Source organism: Wasmannia auropunctata, unplaced genomic scaffold, assembly GCF_000956235.1.
Source record: "Wasmannia auropunctata unplaced genomic scaffold, wasmannia.A_1.0 LD335400.1, whole genome shotgun sequence".
Taxonomy (NCBI): domain Eukaryota; kingdom Metazoa; phylum Arthropoda; class Insecta; order Hymenoptera; family Formicidae; genus Wasmannia; species Wasmannia auropunctata.
Genome location: NW_012027490.1, coordinates 357,710 through 382,749, shown reverse-complemented (window position 1 = coordinate 382,749; position 25,040 = coordinate 357,710). Strand labels below are relative to the sequence as shown.

At 37.2% G+C, this 25,040-nt stretch overlaps 1 protein-coding gene across 1 annotated transcript; it reads left to right on the top strand.

The window, feature by feature from the left end:
* The first annotated feature begins 601 nt into the window (after positions 1-601).
* LOC105457050 (probable chitinase 3) lies at positions 602-24,992 on the top strand. The gene is made up of 16 exons (XM_011701477.1): positions 602-878; positions 18,329-18,410; positions 19,035-19,195; positions 19,734-19,971; positions 20,057-20,236; positions 20,471-20,594; positions 21,005-21,314; positions 21,530-21,953; positions 22,158-22,375; positions 22,485-22,639; positions 22,709-22,849; positions 23,025-23,172; positions 23,246-23,431; positions 23,578-23,700; positions 24,167-24,368; positions 24,454-24,992. The coding sequence occupies exons 1-16, from the start codon at positions 876-878 to the stop codon at positions 24,660-24,662; spliced, it is 2,904 nt and encodes a 967-aa protein (XP_011699779.1). The 5' UTR covers positions 602-875; the 3' UTR covers positions 24,663-24,992.
* The last annotated feature ends 48 nt before the right edge of the window (positions 24,993-25,040 follow it).

Sequence of the window (25,040 nt, the reverse complement as noted above, 5' to 3'; positions counted from 1 at the left end):
AAATTATTAATTTTGTTAGCTTTAGGCAAGATACACATACATCAAACATACTGTCTTAAAATTATTAGATTAATAATTTCTGGATATTCCGCGATATGATTGTCAAAAAATAACGTTGTCAAGAAATATCATAGTAATGACTTTTCTTTAATATTTTTTGCATCCCGTGCGTATCAGTTTCAGCTATAGCGCACGCTATCGCTTACTATATGCAAAATGAAAGGCGGCTTTAATTGCTATCGTTGTCACGCCAAAAGCGCTAATATACGTCAACGTTTTCGTCGTAGACATTATCATTTCGCTTTTGTCGTAGCTGTAATATCTTTGTCATCGTTACTTTGCCGCCGTCACTAGAGGTGTGCTGCGAAATTGTACAAAGTGTGCAAGGAAGAGAGAGTGTACTCTCCGTTCAAGGAAGAAGAGGGAGGTTGGCAAAAAGAGAGAAGGGGGAGGGAGAAAGAGAGAGAGCAATACGACTAGAGAGAGGGAAAATGAAAGAGAGCAAGTGAGTAAGAGAGAGAGAGAGAGAGAGAGAGAGAGAGAGAGAGAGAGAGAGAAAGAGAGAATGACAGTAGGCTTGTTCGCCACACCAGTCAGTGTTTCCCGAACTGCTGTCAGTGACAGTTCCCCGATCATGCGGCGGCGGATCCTCGATCATTGATTTGTATCAATAATCGAGATCCCTCTTTTTTTTTCTCTTTCTCTTTCCGATCTGCCGGCAATTCTATCGCGTTGTTGAGTTTACTCTCCGTTTGTACTGTTTTTTCATTAATAAGACGCTGCCCGGAGGATCTTTCGTCGGTTCTCTGCTCTCGCACGGTGCTACGAGTCACGGACCGTTGTTGTTGTTGTTGTTTTGAGTAATTGGAGCAATCATGGTGAGTACAGTTTTGTTTCTATTTTTATGGCGTAACTTTTACATAATGTAACTAAAAAACAAAGTGAGTTAAGAAGTGGAAAATTATTATTGTTCCATACTTTCTTTACAATGTCCGTCGACAAAAAATTTATTAAATTTAACACGATTATTTAAATGATCATGTAATTAAATTGATCATGTCAATTTAATCAATTTTTTTGTCGATTAGAGACAGTAATTTTCTAAACCAATCCTATTTACATCAATTTGCGCACATTAGGTAAGACAGTTTCTTGGCTGGCAATTTATCTCGATCGCCTAGATCTGTCAGGAATCTTCGACGGAGAAAGAGAGAGAGATCGTCCGAACGATTTGCTCCAATTTCGCGATATACCGCGTTCAGTATAGAGAGACCGTCGAAATCGTTTTACCGCGCAACGAAGAGATATTCGCGATCGGATATCCCGTGTCTGACGTGTTTTTCCTTTCCACGCAGCTCCGTTTTCGAGCCGTCTGATCTTGCACGACGGAGTTATTACATCACGCGTGGATTTATGCGAGACCACCATGGAACCGGTCCCGAAAAAAGTTCGTTACGCGAGTGTAGAATTAAGACGGCCGCTTGAAATCGCGATCGCTGGCCTGTGTCATTTATTAGGGCGCCGCGCCAATTTGATAGATCAATTTGTGCATTTGTCACATATTTAAATATACACTTTAAATCTTTGACTATATAAGTATTTATATAGTCAAAGCTTTAAATCATCGATAATATTTTCGCCGACGAATCTAATTGACGAATTTCAAATCGGTAAACGTTTGTGACGGTGAATACGCACTGTTGAGCTAACAAACTCGCTACAAATAAAATAGTCGATAAAATTGTTGATGCTTGCAATATCTCCATTGTTTAAGTAAATTTCTAACGTTTTATAATTATAATTGTCTTCATAATACAATTCGAAAGAAATTATTTTGCTATTGTATAAGAAAAATATCTTTATTAAAATTTACCTGCACGTCTGCATATTTTTTATAGTATAGTAAATTAAAGCATACGCCAATTTTTTTTGCTTATTTATCAAGCAATTTATTAGTATTCTTGTAAAGGTTACAACTTTAGATATGTTATAACAAGGCTAACAAAGTTATTTTTATCTGATAATAATAATTAATTAATTAATGTGAGTTAGCGTAAGAATTTGTAAAAATAATAATAAAAAAATAAAATTGTTGAGAATGCTTTGTTGGGCATTGGTGCCTAAGTGAAAATTATCATTATATAATTACAAATAGCTTCATATTATGTTGATAAATATCGCTATTTAAATTCTTAAGCGAATCGCGTCATTCGCGTAAAAATCTATCCACTTGAACCATAGTATCGACATATCGGATACAGCAATGATTCTGCGACAGGTATCTACGCGTCCGCATTGCACACATACACACACATACCGTCGGGACTTTCGGTGGAGATCTGAGAGAACTTGTTCTGTCCTTCCGGGTTATACCTGCGAGTCCTCTCACTTTCGTCGTGCGACGACCTCGTCGGTGTAATTTTTTGTTGTTGGTGTAACGATATAAATCCTTGCCATACGGCGGCATCGAAATCACCGAGTGAACGCGTGACGCGCGTAGGCGGACCTCTTCGCTATGGATATACGCGAACGGATGCATAAAAAATGGATGTACATCTTATCGCGATCGTTTCGTTACTTTTACGTGTCGTTACGTTAAACAGGATGCACCTGTTCGCGCGCTGCAAAAGCGCAAATCTGCGAAGGTTGTTATTGAATCGTTCAGAGAACATCTTTTCGCTTTTCACTTTTTCCACTTTGTTTTCCATTTCAAGTGACATCATACAATTATAATAGATTCCTTCCCTTGCTTCGAGCCCAATTAAACGACTTATGACTTACGTGATTATGTCATACCTTTGTTTTTTTTATAATATTAACATATAATGCTTCGTACAATATTTTATTTGACAATTATAACTTTAAAACGTCGCGTCGCCTCGCAACCATTATACGGAGTTAGAGATCTGTCATACACGTTGCAACTTTCTATCTCATCCTGCCACGCCCTGAGATATCGAGTTAAACATCATAAAAGTAGGTGCTAACGTTAAATAAAACTGCTGCAGCAACTTTGTTTCTTTCAGAAATATATATTAACGTTTTATTCACAAAATAGCGAAAAATAACCATCGAATATTTGTCAAGGCTCGCGCGCGTTTCGTTTATTTATTCTTAATACGAGAGGGATATAACTTCAGTCAAACGATTTGAAATTCTCTGGTACCTTCGTCGCGATCACGGGATGCAATGGATCACGCTGAATTATTAATGAGCGTCGTTAATCGTGATCAACCGGTATAACGGTAAGGAAAGAACAAGGAACGGATCCACTTTTTTTTTCTGTTACATCTACAGGTGAAATTTCCGAGAATCGAGTTTTACAACATTTTGCCGTCGCAACACTTTGACATTCATACCTCCGTTATTACGGCGACGTCCCGATTATTCCGAAATCGTTTCGAACGTGTTTTGATGTATGCGAGCTACAGGTAGATTTCTTAGTGGAAAGATAAAGCTCTATAAAGCTTTTACAAGATAGTCGCGATAACATTAGTATCAATCTTCTTGTTAGGCGCAACACTCACGTTTTCTATTTGTCTCGAACACGATTCTATAAGTATAACATTTGCGTACTTGTGTTTATCGAACGTTGAACTGATTCTTAAAAACGCGACATAATGCTGTTCACCTCGCAGCAAGCACAATCTCAAAGGTATAAGCGGGACGTTTGTTACGCGCTGCAGGCACTTCGTGGTATCTAGGTATGCAGATTCGAGAGATATGGGATTCGGCGAAATCTCTCGAGAAAATTATCCCGCCGCGTTAAGAGCCGAGAATGCGAGAAATTTGTGTGCGCGGAATCGCCGGCGGTATAAAATATAATTTAATCGCACGGGGCGGGGGGGGGGGCAAAGAACCGGGCGACACACACGTTTCGCACTGTTAGCGACTCGGCGCGAGTGAACGTACGCACAGGTAGGTACCTCGGGGTGGGCTTCGATAGAAATTCGACCGGATTCCACCGGCTTTCTATCGCGATTCTTTTCCGCGAGGTTACGCGACGGCGTACGTCGCATCATGCGCCATTATTTATCTCAAATTTTACCGATGTCAGACTGTGCGACCAAAACAGGTGCTCAAAACATTAGAACGGAAAAGTAACGACACGTAATTAATGTGTGAGATAATTCTTTAGTTATTTGTGTGGAAGAAAAGCGCCTAACAATGTGCAATTGACATCTAAATAATTTCGAGAATTGTCGCAGATGATGATGATGATGATAAAGATAAACTCAACGTTTTAATCGTTTGTTAAAGAAAAAATATTTTCTACATCTCTATTAATACTTAAAAATCTCATTATCTGATGTTATTAAAATAAGAGTCACTCTTGCAAAACTATGCAATGGCGAATATTTTTAATTATTCCCTCAGTAGATAAAGTCTATGCTGCTAACACGCGTGCACGTTTGAAATCTTTTCCACCGGAAGTGAGGTGAGAGGACAGGCGTAGACATTGTCTCGAGAATATAAAGCTGCATTGAAGAAGGAATGTTAGCGCGAGGACGTGAAAAAAAGGAAGCATATCCAGGCCACCCACGGTAGTATACGACTTATCGTGTTTTTCGCATGGGAAACCGGTGAAAATTTCATAAGCGCGAGCGCACATAACATACAAAATCTGCTGGAAGTGAAAGGATGCGTGGAACCGAACAGATTATTGGAAGAGCGAAGAAAAAAAATTCTAGAAAGAATTATAAACCATAAAAACAAGAGAACTCGAAGAAGAGAGAAACTTTTAGAAAATTGAAACGCGTATTATTTGTGGAAAGAAATATTTATGCAAAGAAAATATTTTCTCTAAAATTACCACAACGGGAGCTAAGAATTTTATTAATTGATTTAAATTTATAATCGAGAATGATTCGTCATTAAATATAAAATACGAGAAATGACAGTTTTAATGCAAGATAAAAGATTTAACGTCCACTCGCGCTGGAATTATGAAAATGAGAGGCCTTCGTGATAATAACGGAATTACAATGACAAGTGGAACAATAATATCTACGATGAGAGAAAAGGTATAAAACGGCGTGGAAACGGCGGTTCAATTACGTAGCTCACAACGTTCAACTCTGCTGCTTTCCAACGTAACCTACATACGCTTGTATCTCTGCCTAAAGAAAATGAAACCTTTTTAATTCTTATTAACATACGTGAATAAAGTGCTCAAGAAGAAAATCAATGCGGACTAATTAATCAAAAAACATCGTGCAATTTATTTTATCAATATTAAACGCAATACTAAAAATCAAATTAAACAGCAAAATATGCAGATATTATTTTATATCTAACTATCAGACGTGTTTGAAAAATGATGAAATAAAATTAGAATTATTGAGCGGCAAATTAAAAACACTAAAGAACTATTACAAATAGTTAACGCATATAATTATATGCAATTGAAAATTTAATTTCGTTAATAGCAAGTCATTGCGCTTCTCGTGATAGATTGACGTCGAGGAGGAAAAGAGATAGGAAGTCAGTATAAGCTGTCCTCCACAAATCAGCAATATGTCCCGTAGCAGGAAACCAGTGGAAGTTTCATAAGCGCACGACAACCGCGCGCGGATCACCGAAAGCCCCTCCGGCGGAAGTCAGGTGAAAACGGTTTGCGAACGTGCGTAGCCTGGAAACGAATCGATACGCACGCATCGAGACGAGACGTGCGTATAGTGACGGGCTGACGCCGACACCGCGCCGCGTCGCGCCGGTTTGAAATTTTAAAACAAATCGGTTCCGCTCTCAAACTAGCTATAATTAGTGATAAAGAATAACGGCAAAGTAGTTCCATAAGTCGGAAGTACTTGGCGCGCTCGCATTTTTATATTCGGTCTACAATGTGTGAGGTCTATATCGCCTTATAATTAGCCGAATTAGCTACTGCATATAAACTAATTATTATTATGAATGTATAATAATCGGTTCTGTTAAGGGTTGAACGCGTTGTATCCACCACAGTAGATGTATTTTTTTTTTTACAAGACGCTTTCGTCTCTCGAGTCTCGGTATATCGGCGAAAGTTTCGATCCCATCACTATGTGGACACACGCGGCGAATTGGCTCCGACAAGAGCGGATTTTTTGCTCGGTACCGGATTGTTTCCAGGTTAAAACGCGTCCGGGCGCGACGTGTTTAACAGGTTGCCTTTATGTAAGCCCCCAGCGCAGCATGTATTGTGTAGATTACCACCGGCGCGATTCTGAAATTAGGATCTTCGGAGGTATAACAAAGTTATTTAGATCTCAATATCCAAGGATGGCGATGGGAATTGGTGGAGAATGTTTAGAAACGCGCGGGACTCTTTTTAAAAAGTAGCAACTGTGTCCGAGAAGGATAGCAATCCTGTTTTGGCGTCGAAAGCATTTCCAATCGCTAAACGTATGCAAAACAGGAAATCGTCAGAATATTTGCCGGCACGATATGCGAATTCTTATTCGCGTAAAGATATCGACTGGCTTCAATCGATAAAAAAAAACATGAAAAAGAAATTGTTTGGAAAAATTCAATTCGCACGTAGACGTTTTCTAATTTGATCTATGGAGAAGAAGAAATTGTGTGTATTCGAATTTTCTTACGAAAGTACGTAGATTGATATCTCATACGTCATTCAAGGTTAATTAACTTGGAAAGTGAAATTCGTCGCTACGTGCTGTTTTTTTTAGGTTGCTCAATGTACCGCGCCTTTCCAGGCGTTGTTTTCTTCATTATTCTCACAGCATCGCGCCGCAAACTCTGCGCATAACGAACGGAATAACGAACATTACATGACATTTACAAAGAGCTACTTAAAGTAAAAATGTTTATATTTAGAAATTATTTATTTTATATTAGAAAATATAGTTAAAAAGTTCTTAATATTAAGGTGACATATATATTATGTTTTTTGTGTTGTTTTAAGAAAGACGACCTAAATTTTATATAAAATAACTATGCAAAAATTATATTATACGAAACAATTAAAGCAATACTAAGATGTTCTTTGTTTTTGTCAATTTATATCATTCCATCACTTATTGCAAAGCAATTTGCGTTAGTTCAGTGAACGAAAATAAATATATTACAAAAATATTCCAGCTGAAAGTCATTAATTTATTCTAAATATTTGTCTCATTACAAGATATGAGATCTTGAAGACACTCTATATAAATGTTACACGAGCACATGCATGTCGGAACAAAGCGCACGCTTTGCTCATGGGAAAAATGAGAATTGCCCGCTGTTTCGAGTCGCAAGAGATAGGATTGCAATTATACTATGGGCAAATATTGTGAGAAAGGAAGATCGATCTTCAACTGATAAGCGAATAATTACGTTAATGTGTTGTGAAGCAATGCATTTTTATTCTAATAAGGTGTAATAATGGGCCACGAGCGAGCGATTAGAGAAGTTTCGCGAACGGAATGAAAAAAAGCGGCGAAATCGCATGCGAAGTGTTATAGAGGCAAGCATTACATGTGTAAGCAGTGCAATTGCGGCGAAGACTGTGCAAAACATCGATATACTGTCAACAATTTATTTCAAATTTCTATTCCTAATCCAATTGAATGTTTCAATTATTATTTCACTTTGATAAGATCAATTAAACAAAAATATAATTGCAAATAACGTTTAAATGCTTTTAGCATATCAACGGAATACCATTTAATTGGAAAGTTTCTGAAAAAAAAACGGGGAACAAATTGTTGAACCGTGAGAAACGTTAAGAATATAGATTGTACTTTGGGAAAGTTCGGCGTAACCACTGAACGTACGAACTAACGGAAATGATTAGACGAATAATAGATAGTTTCTTTTTTTTTTCACCGCTGGCACTTTCACCTGAACTCCGGGTTAAATGTTAATTGGCTGTTAATGAGCGCGATTACCTCCTCTTACCGAGTGTAAAAAGTTTAACGCGTGCCCGTAATTTATATTGTTGCAACGGATGACAGATACGGCATTATCGGCCGCATTACGCCAATGTGATTGCACGGTGATCCTCGTGTTCTAATTATATGATAGGGTGAGCACTAAACTAGGGAATGAGGAAACCGTGTGGAAAAATGGACGATCATGTATCGATGCGGATATAATAAAAATCTTAGAACGTTGCAACGTAGGTATTTGCATGTCGCGGCTACAAAGACGTGAGCCAATATTTTGCATAATGCCAGATGTTTATAACATCATTATAATTTGATAATAGCTCGTATAATTCATATAATTTAGCAAAATTATTTATCGTGTCACGTATATATTCGTTGTTTTTATCATAGAATCCCTCTCTCATAGCAGTGACACTATTACATTTAAGTAGTGTTTTCACTGCACTAGTAGTTTATTTTTACGAGGGCTGCAAATTGCTCATAGCAGAATGAAAAATTTTTATAGATTTTAATTTAAAAAACTGTGTGACTTTCTTTTATTGCTAACTAGATTAAAAAACTTATTTAAGATAATATAATGTAATATATAAATTACATAGAAAATGTACAGCATAATTGCAAAACAAAAGCGGAATAGTTAGTGACAAAGTTAAGACAAATCAAGTTTTCACCTGTTTTTAGATTAAATATTAATTGTTAGCTAATAAATCCGCAACCTCGTTTTATAATTAAAAAAAATTTGCTCTGTACACAAAATTTAAACTTAAGTGAAAGTAGAAGGAATCGACAGGCGCTGAGATTATAGCTAATTGCTAGCTGCGACCTCGTTTGCTTAATTAAGTTATTAGAATAAATATTTGTTTTCATAGCGAGAGAGATACTTTCACGCATAAAAAATACATATTATATTTAGACTGAGAATAATATAATAGATTTAGTCGTACCAAATAGAATTTGCAATGGCAATATGGCAAAGAATCATTAGAATTGCTAACAAAAAAATAATATCTATAGCTTTTTCTAACAAGCTGTGGAACTATATTCTATAAGATATAAAATTACAAGATATATATGAGATACGTACAGTTGTTAACTTCGGCATGATTTTACAAGTACGCATAAATTAACGCTGATATATAGGTATGTGAAGAAAGATAATAATTAGTCGTAGCTAAACCGCATATCATTGCATGCCGAAATAAAGATTGAAGGTGAACGTTCTAAGGTCGCGGCGAGTACCTAATAAGAAGAAGAAGAAGAAAAAGAAGAAGAATATCATTAGGGTACGCTTCTCGTGTACGGCACTTCTAGTAATTATTACATCAGCGTGCAACGCGCAAATTACCGTTAATACGTCGGGTATGTACGCGCCGTAGCGGCGGGAGAGCCTCGCCTTTCAAGTTTTCATAATCGGCCTGACGCGACGAGAATTATTGCTCGGCGCGATTGTAAAACATCATGAACGGCACGCCGTTCTGTCATCCTGACAAATCAAGCAGCGATTTACATTTAATTGTCGCAGACCTTCGCCGTTCTCCTCACGATCGGACCCTGATATTATTGCCGCCGACACGCGAGATTAATTTTTTAGCCGTTATGTTTTCGCGGATGCGACACATCGGTGCCGTTGGTACCGATGAAACACCGTATAAAGAATATTACGTATGTATAAGGACGTCAGCAAATCTGCATAAAATTCTGTGATTTGCATGTTTACGTGGATCGTAATATGCAGAGCGAGGACAGAGAATCCTTCGTAAGGAAGAATACATAATGCAGTAGCGCGGTAATTATATTTTTCTCTCCTAGATAATCCTTGGGACGATTAAAGAAAAATGTTTCTTTATCCAAGATTATCGGATGCCTTTTTGAATGCTAAGAAAAACGATGGTTGCTTTAATAATAAGATACTGAACACTGTTAAATGTTAGTATTAAAATTACTTTTGATATTGAAATATTACTATTAATTCTACCGATTTAAATAAACAGTGAAATTTTATATTTTTAATAATTTAAGGATGAGGAGACTTTCCCTTCATTCTCATTGAAATTAGATTGAACTTTTTCTTGTAATATTTTATTAAAAATTAATTATAATAAATAATATGGTCTGTTGCAATGTTTTTTAAAGAAAACATTAGAAACTTTAAAAATTGGCGTGTAAAAATGTCAATATTCGACTTATATATATAATTCTTGGTGCGTGTACGCACGAGGAATAATTTTGCATGACTTTGATTTCCACTGTGAGTTAGATATGCAGTCGCTGCCTAGAAAGTCTAACAGGCTAGCGCTGAATCTCGGCAACAAAAAAATTATTTACAACCGGTAAGAAGAAACGCGTCGGTTGAAAATCGTGTTTTAGCTTTACGCATCGAATGAATATAAGCTTTCGCTCGATTCCTGCCACCATACAGCAGTAACTGTGTCATCTCCGCAGACCTACATTCTATAAGGTAAACAGATTAAGATGCGACGTATTTATTTGAAGATATCTTAATACTTGTTATTGACATATTTGTAAGAATTTAGTGTTAAATACACGTAGAGAAAAGCGAAAACAGTAGAGAAAGAAAGCGAAATATGCAATTATCTTTGTCAATGAATGCACACGTAATGACGCATGACTGTCATCTCTTCATTTCATCTTCTTAGCGTATATTCTGCATCTCGATGACTTCTGAATTTAATCTTCGATCGATTGCAAAGACCACAATAACGAGTAGTGTAACGAGGCTGGAAAACATATCGGAGGCGGGCACGGTGAAAAAGAATGGAGATCGCGAAGAGGAAAAAGGAGCGCAAGGCTCTCGAGAGCTATACAAAGGAGGTAAAACGTAAGCGCAGTGGAACGCGTGAAGAAGGGAAGCCGCGAAGCACATGACGGAAACTTACGATACGACGCAGTCTTGAGTACGAGAGTAATTCGATGTGGAATGCACATTGGGAATTCTATGGCAAGCGCGGGAGCGCTTGAAAGTTGAAAATGGCCAAGAAATACGAAGGATATTGTGAACGGATCACATAAGTATGAAAATTTGTAATTCTCAATTTTTGATAAATTGATTATGACCTATAAAGAAGTATACCTCTGTGTGAAAGGAAAAATAGATCTTATCAAGGATGTATTTCATTAAAATGCAATCAAATGCAAAAGAACATTACGGCAAGTGCGTTTATGGTAAAACGCACATTATTATTTGCACGTTGATAAGTTGCATAAATACGTAATCAAATTTTTTTTAAAGAAGGATTTTACGACATTTACATTTTATAAAAATATTATATAAAACTATGCATTAAATAAATTTATATTTTTGCTTCATATTTAAGAGTGATTTATCTTCGCTTCCGCTTTACAATATGTAAAGAAATTCACGAGTTGAAACTGAGGCAGACATACATAGATCAAATAACTCAAATTTGTAGTCGCTGATGAAGCGGTCGTATTAATAGCTGCAGTCATCGTGCTTATGACTGTATGGCGGAAACGTTTCTGTTCTACGCGAGAGGTCGACGACAGTAATTCAATAAGGAATGTGCTCAGGACGTTCCGGAATTCGAGCAGAAATAAGAAAGCTTGACGCCACGGAAAATAATATTAAGATATACCAGAAAGCATCTATTACGAGAGAAATTTGCTATTAGAATTATATAAAATGTGCAATATTAGAGAATATATTTAAGTCAAAATACATAGAAATTATAATGATGTAAGGAGACGACACATTTGACTCTCAAAACAAAGAGATTATATAAATTAGTGCAGAGATTATGTAAGTTAAGATTACATTTATTAAAATTGTATAAATCAAGTTTTTAAATTAATTTTAGAAGTTCAAGTCAAATCGTTTTTATTTGTGAAAGTAATATTTAACACTTCTTTATTAATTTTCTGTTTAATTATTTTAATCACGTGAATAATTTTAGTATGCAAATTGAATCGTTACAGATGCACACGATACGTATTTAAATAATCAGTTATTTTTCTTAAATTTATACGTTAGAACGGAAAGAATATCTAAAATGTTAAGTAGGTCGCATGAAATTTATTGTACGATCGCTAAGGGCAGCAAAGTTAAGAGTATGCGAAGCTAACTGAACGAGAGCGCTCGAGTGTAAACCAGGTAAATGTAACGAGGCAGCACTGCGTGGTTAAAAAGAAAGCCTAGCACACTCAGTATAAATCGGTAAGGAATGGATTCGTTGTCGTATCTCTCAACGGTACTCCCCGCTTCCACCGCTGCGCGTAAAATTGTATGACTCACGCATCGAATTCTGGATTATCTAATTCTTAACGTAATAATTTGTTACTCACAATAATTTAACTCTTATGTTGAATATACAATGTTTAATAGGACGCAGCGTTGCGTGTTCAATAATTAGCTAATTGTAATCAAAGCACTGACTCTAGACCGCAAGCTATCATTGTATTATTATTCGTTGAAGAGATATAATATTCTTGACCACTCTCATTCACCACTGGCACCACTTAATCAATTGCACAATCACATGCTATTGTAATGAAAATTAGTAGGCAGCAATACGCGGGTTTATGTCGTCTGCGAGACAGGCAAAAGGGAAAACGGGTATTGTGAGTGGCCGCGGTGCATAATTGTCAACATAATTGCATTTCCCTCTTAATAGGCGACGCTGAGAATCGATTTCTCTCGTTGGCGGTGAATCAACAATTAGACAGGTCGTACCTTTACGACGGATAACTTTCGAAAATCCCGAACTGCGTACGCGTAGTCGCGTACGCGTATACGCGCGTACAGAAGCGAAGAAACGTCAGTGAAATTTTCACGGATGGACGATCCCGTTGATCTAGAATCTGCCGCAAAATCGACCAACAGGACTCGCGCCTGCATCCTGCACACTTGGCGATCAGCACATCGAATCTCGAACGAAACCAGAACGAGGACGATTCCGCGACGTAATGCGAACCTCGTTGGTTTTCACAACAATTTCAGATGCTAATCGGCGAAATAACGGGGATTGAATCCGGTGTGTATTTCAATCTTCTGTAGACACGAAAGTTTGCTTTACGTCGATCTCGTCATTGTTTTACGATCGCAAATAATCACATCCAAGATCATTTTTGCGTATTTATCGAAAATTGTGGAGACGGAATTACGTATCAGTTTCACTTTGTTAATAAATAAATTTTTGTCCAATCTATAAAATATGTTAAAAACAAGAAGTAGATATAATTGAGCTTTAAAGTCAGTTATAAATGTAGGTATAATAAATCAATCCTTATAGCTGATTAAAAAAAAACACGTATTCTTTATATCATACATATTATTCTGTTTGAAAAATTATATTCTTGATATGTAGAAAAATACCAATCGCTTATTCTGAATAACTTCTTGATTTTAACTGCTAAAAACTTTATTAGTTTCTTTGGAATTGTAAGCATGCATTGAGCACAAATGAGTTTAACACATGCTTGCATTCTATTTGAAAATTTACTATCACAGAACACCTTATACCTAATAGAGGAATTACATGTTTCCGTCTTTTATCAAGCTGTTAGAAAGATTGAGGGACCTGATCGTGCGTGACGAAATGACACTGAAGTCTGATCTTTCGCAAATCGAGTTTGACTGCTTAGCTTATATCTTATTAAATGTATTTGTAATTGTGATAAATAATTATACCGCCGTAAGAATATCAATGAGAAAAAGCGAGAATTTTAAAATATGTACGTTTAAACATTGTTACTTTTGATAGCGAATTGGTCAAGTAATTAATAAAATGCTATTTTAGCTTAAACAACAAGCTATAAAATTGCACTTTTATGATCACTGTTGCATTAAAAGAAAATAAAACTCTTTAAGTTGAAGGTTAAATGTTGGATTAACTTTTTAATAATATGCACGGATTAATGTAAAGTGTGAGCAAACTTTTACTGAAAAATATGTTATTTTCGTATACTTATTGTACTTATTTTATAGCGTGACTTAAAATCATATCTTAAATCAAATATTAAAAAGTTACATTAATACTTTAATAATTCATATTGATGTATTATAAAGATATTTTCTGATGGTAATGATAATGTTACAATTTACGCTAAAATTGCTATGCACGAACAAATCTATCGTAAGAATGTAAGAAATTTGCAATGTCATGCAACACTATTGAATTGAACGGGATCAAAGATACTTACGTTAAAGATTTAAATCTGTACAGTCGACCCACACGTCTAGCGATCAACAGGAAAGTAATATCAGATAAAAATTTATCGTACTGTTGAAATACTTGTATTAAAATATTTTTAGATATTATGCAAAGATAAGAAAAAACTTAGTTTTGTCAGAAATAGAAAAGGAAAAGAATTAAAAGAAGAAAAAAAAGACCCGACAAAAATTCACATTAACTGCTATTTCTAATGCTAACAATACATGACATATTTAATAAGATTACTTGAGCCCGCACTTTCACTTTGTGTGAAAATAAATTTCAAATTTGTGCAAAATACAATTCGATTGTCGCAAAAGATACGTTTGTTTAAATTTCTCTACGTAAGAGTGCCTAAAAATATGCTTTCTCATAAAAGAAGAATCTGATTGGACAAGGACTTGGAAAATACTCTTCTACTCACGGCAAATCTAATAAGAATCTCGCTAGCTTCGTGCTCGCGCGTCCCATCCTCTCCCAAGAAGAGGTCGAAGAAACCCGATACCACGATTTAAACATCTCGGGCATATCCCTTAAGATTTACATCGGATTGCCTCGCATCCGCCGGCGTACAGCGAATGCGCGCGCGCGGGTAGACGTGTAAGGGGAACGTTGGAAATTATCATCCTGCCAAGTCACGGATACTTGACTGGCTATATAACACGAGGGAGTCGTGCACCGTGGCAATAGGAGCCGCTCGTTCTAAAAGTCCGGCATAGAAATCTCTCGCTCTCTCCACGCAAGTCGACGTGCACAGCCAGCCAGCCAGCCGGCTAGCCAGCTAGTCAGCCAGCCAGCCAGCCACCGACGACAACACGACGACACAATGCAGCGACGAGACGATGCAACGAGAGAGTTGCAACTGATAGTCTCAAGACGCTTGGAATTGCTTGGAATCACTTCGAAAATCTCTCGAATCGTTTTGAATATTATTTGTAAATTTTTGTAAATCTCGAAGGTCTCTCGAATGTTCTAACTAAAAGTATATTTTTTCCTTTACAACACTTACGTTGTTGTTTCACACTTATCGTTTTGCAGACAACAATATTTTATTTTTAAGAATTTTAAACACGTTGAGCCCATCGTCATTCATCGTGCTAGTTGCAACAACGACTGCTAGTTGAAATGCACGACTCGCACGAGCTGCACTTGTATGCAAATTGCGTTAGATGCGCGAGGAACGCCTCTTCCTGAAGCTAGACGCGCGACGTTAATCTTCGCTGTGCATCTGATTAATTAATAACCGTGCTAATGATTGTCGGTCTAGAAGTATAACGTGGAGTCGCTCCCACGTTAAAAGCGAGCGAGCGCATTTTGTGACGCTTAGTGATAATACGCGAGGCGACAATGGGCAATAAAACGACAAAAAAATAAACAAGAAAGGGGGCGGGTAATTTTTCATTTGATGATGCCATTGTGTAGTGCGCGGTGAGGAAGTACGAGTGAGCGGAGAGAATGTGGATCGCGGATACTCGTTACTCGCGTTTGCAATGACATTCATGGAAGATAAATGATGCTAAGAAACACATATGAAATGTACATGGTATCTTAGAAGTTATCTTACGTAGAGTAGAATGAGACTTCTACCTCAATCATAATTATAAAACTAATAATAAATAAAAATTAATAATTGATACAGATAGGCCTTTTAGCCAATTTGATGTTCAATCATTGCGAAGATATAGATTATAGATGATAAAGCGTTCCTAAACTTTCACCAATTAAATAAAAATAAAATAAAAATATTTTCTTATTTGCTGTAGTTAAAAAAAATCATTACAAATAAAGAAGATATTTTAATCGACAATTATGTGCAAAATTCTACATGTAATCTCTATAATCTCATCTATTAATAAATTTAATTTGTATATTGGTTCCAGATCTTACTAGATTTGAAACGTCTCTAACAATACAATGATTGATAATCCAGTTCTGTTCGTATAATGCAAACCTTCATGCAAAGTGAAATCGGAACAGAAAGATTAAAGGCATAATTGCGTTTTCTCTTTATCGTCGACGTCGCGAGGTGCGAATTAAAAACTTGTTGTAGATGTCTCGAGGAGGTGACGATCTCTCACGTAGTCGTGCGGAATATTTCGCCTAGATTCTAGACTTAATCGTGTCGCATCTTAAAATCGAAAGGAAGGCGCGAATGGAAATTTCAAATGACACGAGCGATTTATAAGCGGTGCAAAAACGTTGCCGCTGAAGAGCTCCCCGATAAAATCACTCTCGATAAACCGCATCGCGCGGAACGGCCACTTTGCGGAACGCAGGGAAGAGAAGTTTCACTTCGCTTTGGCATATTGGAACGACGCGGCGCGGCGCGGCGCGGCGCGGCGCGGCGGCTCGGTTCAATATAAAAGCCGGGGATCGCGCGCTCCGCGCTGAATATCATTAAGCCGCGTGTGTCGCGTAATGATATTCAACGACAATCTCTGCGGTCCTTTGACGGAGAGGGGAATGGGGGAGGGGGTTCACGAGGTTAAGAACTTTCCAGCCTCGTGGCTGGAATATAGAGTCAGACGGATGCCGTTAAAAAAAAATCCGCTCGTCGCGGAGTCCCGGTCGGCCATGGCCTCGAAAAAAGGATCGGCTCTGTTCGCCAGCTTTCTTGCCGTTTGCAATAATAATTAATACGAGCGAGGACGACGAGCTCCACGGAATTTTATCCCGCGTGAGGATCTACCCTGCGAAAAAACGCGATGAAGCGTGACTTCCATCTTGATCTCACGCGAGCCAGGAGTGAAAACGCGATTAGCGTGCGAACGAACCGTTGCATTGTTTCAATGACCATGTATTGGAGAGTAATTATTCTAATGCGCCTTTAAATTCTTAGTATTTTATCTTAAATGCAAGATGAGTAAAACTGTATAATGTAACTGTACAATGTTGAATATCGACGTAGATATTTTTTAATATCGTTTAACGACTGGTAACTTTCACAGTAAAAATCGTAAGGCGATTTATTCCGTGTGTATAAGATTCCGTGTATATTCAGTAAATTAAAAAAAATTATGATCTTCTCGCTTCGTAGGTTTTAGGTAAAATACATACAATTTTAGATAGAATATATGCCCATAATTTTCTTGAATATTTTCTCGATACTCACTTATCCATTTCTCACTCAACAAAGTTCCATAAGTATATGCAACTATTCGCAATGGATTGTTTAAATCGCAAACTACTTTCGCATTTCTCGAATGCCAACGAAAGCTGTTGAATCTTTTCTCAATGTATATGTCATCGCGGCTGAACAAGTATCATCGTTATATCAGCGTCACCTTGAATGTAATTTTCCATACGCTTCGAGAATATTGCGCGTGGTTGCATTATGCTATAAAATATTTTTTTAAAAAATCGACTTGTAAATCACGCGGTCGGTCAAGCGTTCTAATCCGTGTTAATAGAACAAATTACAATTGCATCACGAAACCGGGGCGTGAAATTGAAAAATACGATTGATAAATATACATCTGTGTTGCAAAGAGAAAAGTGCGAAAGTATGAAATATATCTTCGGCGCTCTAACATCGTTTCCAAGTCCTTTTAATTCTGTCGTAATCTCAAATTGTCCGCGAGAGACGTAAGTTTGCAGTCAGCTCGTTCTACACCATTCCGTCATTGATACATTGTTCTTTAATGGAGAGATTATTGATCCTTGTCGCTATTGTAGTATAATTCACGAGCGCTTAGTAATTGATTGTCAGAACGACTTTCGCCGTAGCCTTTATCAGACACATCGCGTATACTAACGAGCGAATACGCTATTCTGAATTTCTCTCCCCTCCAATCACGACGCCGATGTGAATAATTCTGCATGAACTAATCCTGGAAAACCATGTCGCGGGTCTTTAACCTTATCGTGCACGAATAGTTATGCGCCAGAAAGAAAAAATATAAAGTTGTGTAAACATTTTTCAATATTAATTGCCAACAAGAGTGAAAGAAATGAAGTAAGAATTCTCTGTTCAGCGAGGATGAATTTTTTAACATTTTTATTATTTAAACAATTAAGCCAAACCTAATTTTATCTCCATAAAGATAAAATTTCTGGCAGAACTTATTGTTACGCCACGCATACAAATATAGAAGCCATCATTATAGGTTTAACTATACATAAACCTGATGTAATTGATTTTATATAGAAATTTTCAGCGAGATTCTCGATTGAAAGTTACGTTAACATAGAGAGTTCATTAAACTCATTAAACTCTCATTGTACTTACCTGTTTCTGTTGCGCTATCTCCGTTTTCGCTTTCCTTTCAGGTGTCGACCAGTAGAACTACTTGGAGGCTGCTGCTCGTCTGCTTCGCGGTACTGCTTCTAGGCCTTCTTCAGCACGCCGAAGGTACTCCACAATTTCTGCATTCATTAATTCCCATCGTTTACTTTTTACGTAATAACCGATCTAGAAATCGCGACAGTTTTCGCATTTGAAGCAAATGAGAAATAGAACCGTCTCTATCGATATTATTCATTGTTGATCGGTTATTGACGATTGATCAATAATGTAACGTCCTTTTATACGAAATATTTAATCCTCAGCATGGCGGTTAATAATTTCTCCACCGGCGTTTCGATTATATAAATTTTTTCATCGGCCGAAGCGATCTATCGACAAGCGCAGATTGCGGGCGATTCATCAAGAGCATTTGTTAGCCGCACGAGTAAATGTGGCCTTCCGGTTACGCAAGCTCATATTATACAATATCCTAAAAAAGTGCAAAAGGGCTCTCTCAGTCCTCGTCGTCGATATTGCGTCATATATGTATATGCAAAACGGTTCCAAAGTAATCGATTCTAACGGGTGAAAGGCACCTGCCTTTCGAAGTTTCGTGTCGTATATGCGTGTAAGCGCGAAATCTTACGCAACATTGAAACGCACATTCGTGCACGGCGTTGCGTAATCGCCGTAGGAAGAGAATCGGAGCGATTTTACGTAATTATCCGGCGATTGTATGTGTATCGTCAGGCGCGAGAAAGAGATTCCGCAGGCCGACGACTTCCGCCCCGTCGATCTCAAACGATCAGGAGGTCTCAGCCAGTGTCAACAGGTTCAAGGTCACGCGAAATCGTGTCAGCAATAAGAACACGAAGAACGAGCTTCAGCCTGGCAAGACAAACGATTACAAGGTAAGTGTCACAGCATCTGTTCAACTCACATTGATGATAAACGTTACTATCAGAGCGTAAAATCTACGTCATTCTCCCAAGAGGCTATCTCTCGTACGGTTAATTACTTTTTCTCAAATTAACGAAATTACGTGCTTGAAGGTTGTTCAACCGACAGTCGACGCTCTCAAAAAATAATTAGTTATTATCGTAAAGCTGGACTGTAAAGATTTCTTCAAGATGCGTATCTCGAAGTAATTTGTTTAATAGGTCGATTCGATTTACTACTTGGAGTTAACGAGATCTCACTCTCTAATTCTTTGTGATATACAAAAGAATTTGAGATATATCTTATAATTTTTTTTTAATTTTGATATTATATTTAATATTATCATATTGTCACAATCAATGCAAAGTATTAAAAGTATTTTAACAAATATAATAGCACAATAAACTACCAAATAGTTTTTAAGTCTAATTATATATTTTGATAACATGTTATATACATTATAAAAGATAAAAGATGTTCTGTATTAATTTTACTCCTTTCCGCCCGCAGCTCGTATGCTATTACACGAATTGGTCCCAGTATCGCACGAAGATCGGTAAATTCCTGCCGGAGGACATTCAACCTGACCTCTGCACCCACGTTATCTTCGCCTTCGGATGGCTGAAGAAGAATAAACTAACTAGTTTCGAATCGAATGACGAAACGAAAGACGGCAAGATCGGTCTGTACGAGAAGGTGGTAAATCTTAAGAAAGCCAATCCGTCCCTAAAAGTCCTGCTTGCAATCGGTAAGTAATAATCTATCGTGATCTCTAAAATTGTGTAAAACGCAAGTTTAAGTGAAATTATGACACTATTTTCCGTTTCATCTAGGTGGCTGGTCCTTTGGCACGCAGAAATTCAAGGATGTGTCTTCGACGAGATACGCTCGACAGACGTTCATCTACAGCGCTATACCGTATCTGCGGGATAGAAACTTCGACGGCCTTGACATCGACTGGGAATACCCGAAGGGTGGAGACGATAAGAAGAACTACGTCCTCCTGCTGAAGGGTAAAGACTCGCCTCGGAAAGAGCAACAACAATGCGAAATCTCCGAGATTGGAAATGTCAGACGCACGCCAATCTTGATAAGGCGGTTATTGCCTATTGTTTTATCTTCCACATGGGATCTACATGAGTTCAATGTGCGACGCGGCACTTGACATTTCCACTCTTCGTGCGCACCGTCACGCGGTATGTCCGTCACGTTGCAGCTTGAATTCACTTTTCATCGTTTTCCCGTAGAGCTGCGTGAGGCTTTCGAGGCGGAGGCGCAAGAAAAGAAAAAACCGCGTCTTCTGCTAACCGCTGCGGTACCAGTTGGACCTGACAACGTTAAGAGTGGATATGACGTGCCAGCAGTTGCCAGGTATAACAATTTTTTCAGGTGAAAGTAATAGGATGTTTGTAAAACGGTATATATGAATAAAGCACAAGAAATGAATAATTAAACAACTCTGCATTGAAAGATGCGATTACAATTATTAAATTTATATAAAACTAATTAAATACAAATTAAATTAGACAATACGAGATTATTAATTTGTCATGTGATATTTTAATTTATTATTTATTATGCAAAACAAATAATATTTTATCATTATTTTATAGTAAATTAACAAACTTAAGCGAAATCAATTTATGCTACCGTTAGTTTTCTATTTCTCGGCATGCGATTTAATTTAAGTGCAAAGTGTGACACATTCGCTTTATCGATATTTATCTCAATCGTGATACGCAGAAATATTTGGCTGAAAGTATACTTTTTCAACCACTTAGTTACTTGGACTTTATCAATCTCATGGCCTATGACTTCCACGGGAAATGGGAGAGAGAAACCGGTCACAACGCCCCGTTGTATTCCTCGTCATTGGATTCGGAATGGCAGAAACAATTGAGCGTCGACAATGCAGCTACCATGTGGGTCAAGCTGGGAGCACCGAAAGAAAAATTGATCATAGGCATGCCTACGTACGGCCGATCTTTTACCCTTTCGAATTCTGCCAACTTCCGTATACACTCCCCAGCTAGTGGTGGCGGAAAGGCGGGCGAATACACCAAGGAGTCCGGTTTCCTCGCATATTACGAGGTACCGTGCCAACCCTCTTTTACAGGGAATTTATTAACTAAGGCTGCAATTTTTTATTTAATTTTTTATTCACTACATTTATATACTACAAATTGCAATATTTGTAATTATTACATCGCCACTCGATTAGAAAACATCACAAATTTGTAGAATAAAAATTTGATTAAAATAAATTTATAATTACGAATGAAATTAAAATTATTCTCTAATATCAGATCTGTGAGATGCTGCATAACGGTGCCGCTTACGTTTGGGATGACGAGATGAAGGTACCCTACCTGGTGTACAACGATCAGTGGGTTGGTTTCGACGATGAGAAGTCCGTGAGGAATAAAATGCACTGGTTGAAGAGCAAGGGTTACGGAGGTGCGATGGTATGGACGATCGACATGGATGACTTCAACGGCACCGTTTGCGGTGGAAACATTCGGTACCCTTTGATTGGCGCGATGAGGGAGGAACTTAGGGGTATTTCGCGAGGTTCGAACACCAAGGACGTCGACTGGACGGCAGTTGCTACCACCATCACAGAGACAATCGTGAAGAAACCGGAGCCTCACAAGATTGCCGTTTCGGAGGTGCTCAACAAATCGAAAAAAATTCAGAAGTCTACACTTGTCATTAACACTCCGATTCAAGGTAATTTTTTTCAAATTAAATCGCTATAATTATAAAATTTACTTCTATTATATCTTATATAAAATATTCTTCGATACAATCGATACGTATATTTATTTCTTTAATGTTTAAGATTATTAAAATATCATATGCGTCACAAATTAATTTTTATAGCCAAAGATTAACTGTGCAACGCATTGGTAAAAATCTTTTTATAAATTACAGAGAGAGAAGCGCAAACCATTTGTTATCTAACAAATTGGTCGCACAAAAGGCCGGGAATGGGACGATTCAGTCCGGAAGACATCGACCCGACTCTCTGTACTCATGTGGTATACGCGTTTGCTACTTTGAAGGATCATCTACTTACTGAAGGAAGTGATAAAGACGCTGAAATGTACAAGAGACTGATCGCGCTTCGTGACAAGAATCCAGACATTAAAGTATTTGTCATCAAATTGTTGTGTTTCAAATTCAACAAATTTCCATTGTGTTATTGTGCATTAAGTTAATGGATCTTATTTATCTTAAATTTCAAAACGATATTTTCAGATTCTACTTGCGATCGGAGGATGGGCATTCGGCTCGACGCCATTCAAGGAACTCACTAGTAATACATTCCGGATGAACCAATTTGTCTATGAAGCTATCGATTTCTTGCGAGAATATAAATTCGACGGATTGGATGTTGACTGGGAATACCCGAGGTTTCCTTTACTTTACATGTATCTTATTATATATATAATGTATATATAATCTGAAATATTTTTTTGCAGAGGAGCCGATGATCGAACGGCCTACGTTAATCTTTTGAAGGAACTTAGGCTTGCATTTGAAGGCGAAGCAAAGAGCTCCGGTCAACCAAAATTAATTCTATCAGCCGCGGTACCTGCGAGTTTTGAAGCTATTGCCGCAGGGTAAATATCTCACAGATGTTGCAATTAACATGATTGATAAAAATTTACGCAATATAAAAAATATAACGCAGTACTTTGTATACTAAATATTAAATAATCTTTTATTATATAGTTTTATAATATATATAATATAAGAATATTTAGTTTGTTAGATGATTACAGGTCTATTTTTTAGGTACGACGTCCCTGAAATATCTAAGTATTTGGACTTCATTAACGTGATGGCGTATGACTTCCATGGTCAGTGGGAGAGACAAGTCGGTCACAACAGTCCATTGTATCCCTTAGAAAGTGCTACTAGCTATCAGAAAAAGCTGACAGTGGTAAATAAAAGTCCATATGCTCAAGTCAATCTCTTTGAGCTTTTATGACTATTTTCCGTATTTGATTTTTTAGGATTACAGCGCGCGGGAATGGGTGAAACAAGGAGCGCCAAAGGAAAAACTCATGATCGGAATGCCAACGTATGGCAGATCCTTCACGCTGGTCGACAAGGATAAATTCGACATTGGTGCACCAGCGTCTGGTGGTGGAGTAGCGGGGAACTTCACCAACGAATCCGGATTTTTGTCTTACTATGAGGTAATGTAACATTCCTTCTTCTTAATACTCAAGAGAAGTAATTTTTAGCGATATTTATTTAAACAGAATAATTGAACGTTTTATAATAATTTTTAATATTACTTATATTGCCTGACCAAAAATCTAAATGAACATTTCGTAAATAGGTTTGCAGTTTCTTAAACGAAGACAATACGACTCTAGTATGGGATAGTGAGCAGCAAGTACCATTTGCGTATAGAGACGATCAGTGGGTCGGATTCGACGACGAAAGAAGTCTTATTAACAAGGTATATATCTTTAATCGTATATATTTTTGAAATTTTTAAAAAGAATATTTAATATTATATAACTAGAAGAATTTGAGGCTCGTATAATGAATAAATCATAAATAGTTCAATAATTCGCCTTTGCGAGTCGACACGGATGTTGGTGTGTAATAATTTTTTACTATTAATATCAATACAAACTGCGCGTCGCATATATTAAATTGTTTGACAATTTCATTACAGTGGATTCTGGCCTCATGTAAGAACTGTGTTTCAAGACCGACAATATATGCGGCGCGTAGTTTGTATGTGGCATGATATTGTAACAGTAAAAAATTATTACACACTAACGTCCGTGTCAGCTCGCAAAGGCATTATTGAGCTATTTATGGTTTATTCTAATATTATATATTATTCTTTGGGAATTAATGGTTATACATATCTCATATGTTTACACATACATTTCTTAAGCTACATTTTTGTACAGATGACTTGGCTTAAAGAAGAAGGCTTTGGAGGCGTGATGATCTGGTCAGTTGACATGGACGACTTCAGAGGCTCTTGCGGAGCAGGAAAATATCCGCTGATCAAAGCAATGAAGAAGGAGCTGCAAAGCTACAAGGTCAAGCTGGAATACGATGGCCCTTACGAAAGTAACTTGAGAAATGGAAAATACACTACTAAGGATCGTAAGTAAAATGATAAAAAAAATGAAACTTGTAAAAGATAGGTGAAGAATAATTGAAGAATTGATTATGAAAATAAATTTTGTAGCGAACGAAGTGTCGTGTGACGAAGAAGACAATCATATATCTTATCATGCGGACAAGAATGATTGCACGATGTACTATATGTGCGAGGGCGAGCGCAAGCATCACATGCCCTGTCCTGTGAATCTGGTCTTTAATCCTAATGAGAATGTCTGCGATTGGCCGGAGAATGTCGAGGGCTGTTTGCAACACACGCAAGCGCCGCCCGTGTAAAAGTGAAGAGCAGTAACGAAGTAATTTTCTGCGGTACGCAAAACTGTAAAATAAAAAAAACAACGAGGAAGTTTAGGTAAAGTGATTTTATTGAAAGTGTTCATTAATTCGCAAACAATAAGTATATTATCATTGCGCGTCGACGAGTTTTACTCTTTCAATTTTTTTTCTCTCATACGTTCTCCCACAAATATCTTATTGCCTACATTTTTATTTCTATTTTTTAAGATTTTTTTTTTCCATTCTCGTATATTTTTACCCTCGCCATCTGTATAAAGCACAAACGAAATCATGACAATTACATTTGTAAATAAAGATAAATTCTTGGAATTATTTTTATATTATAATTATTTTGTCTCCGCTTTTTCGTTTTCGTCT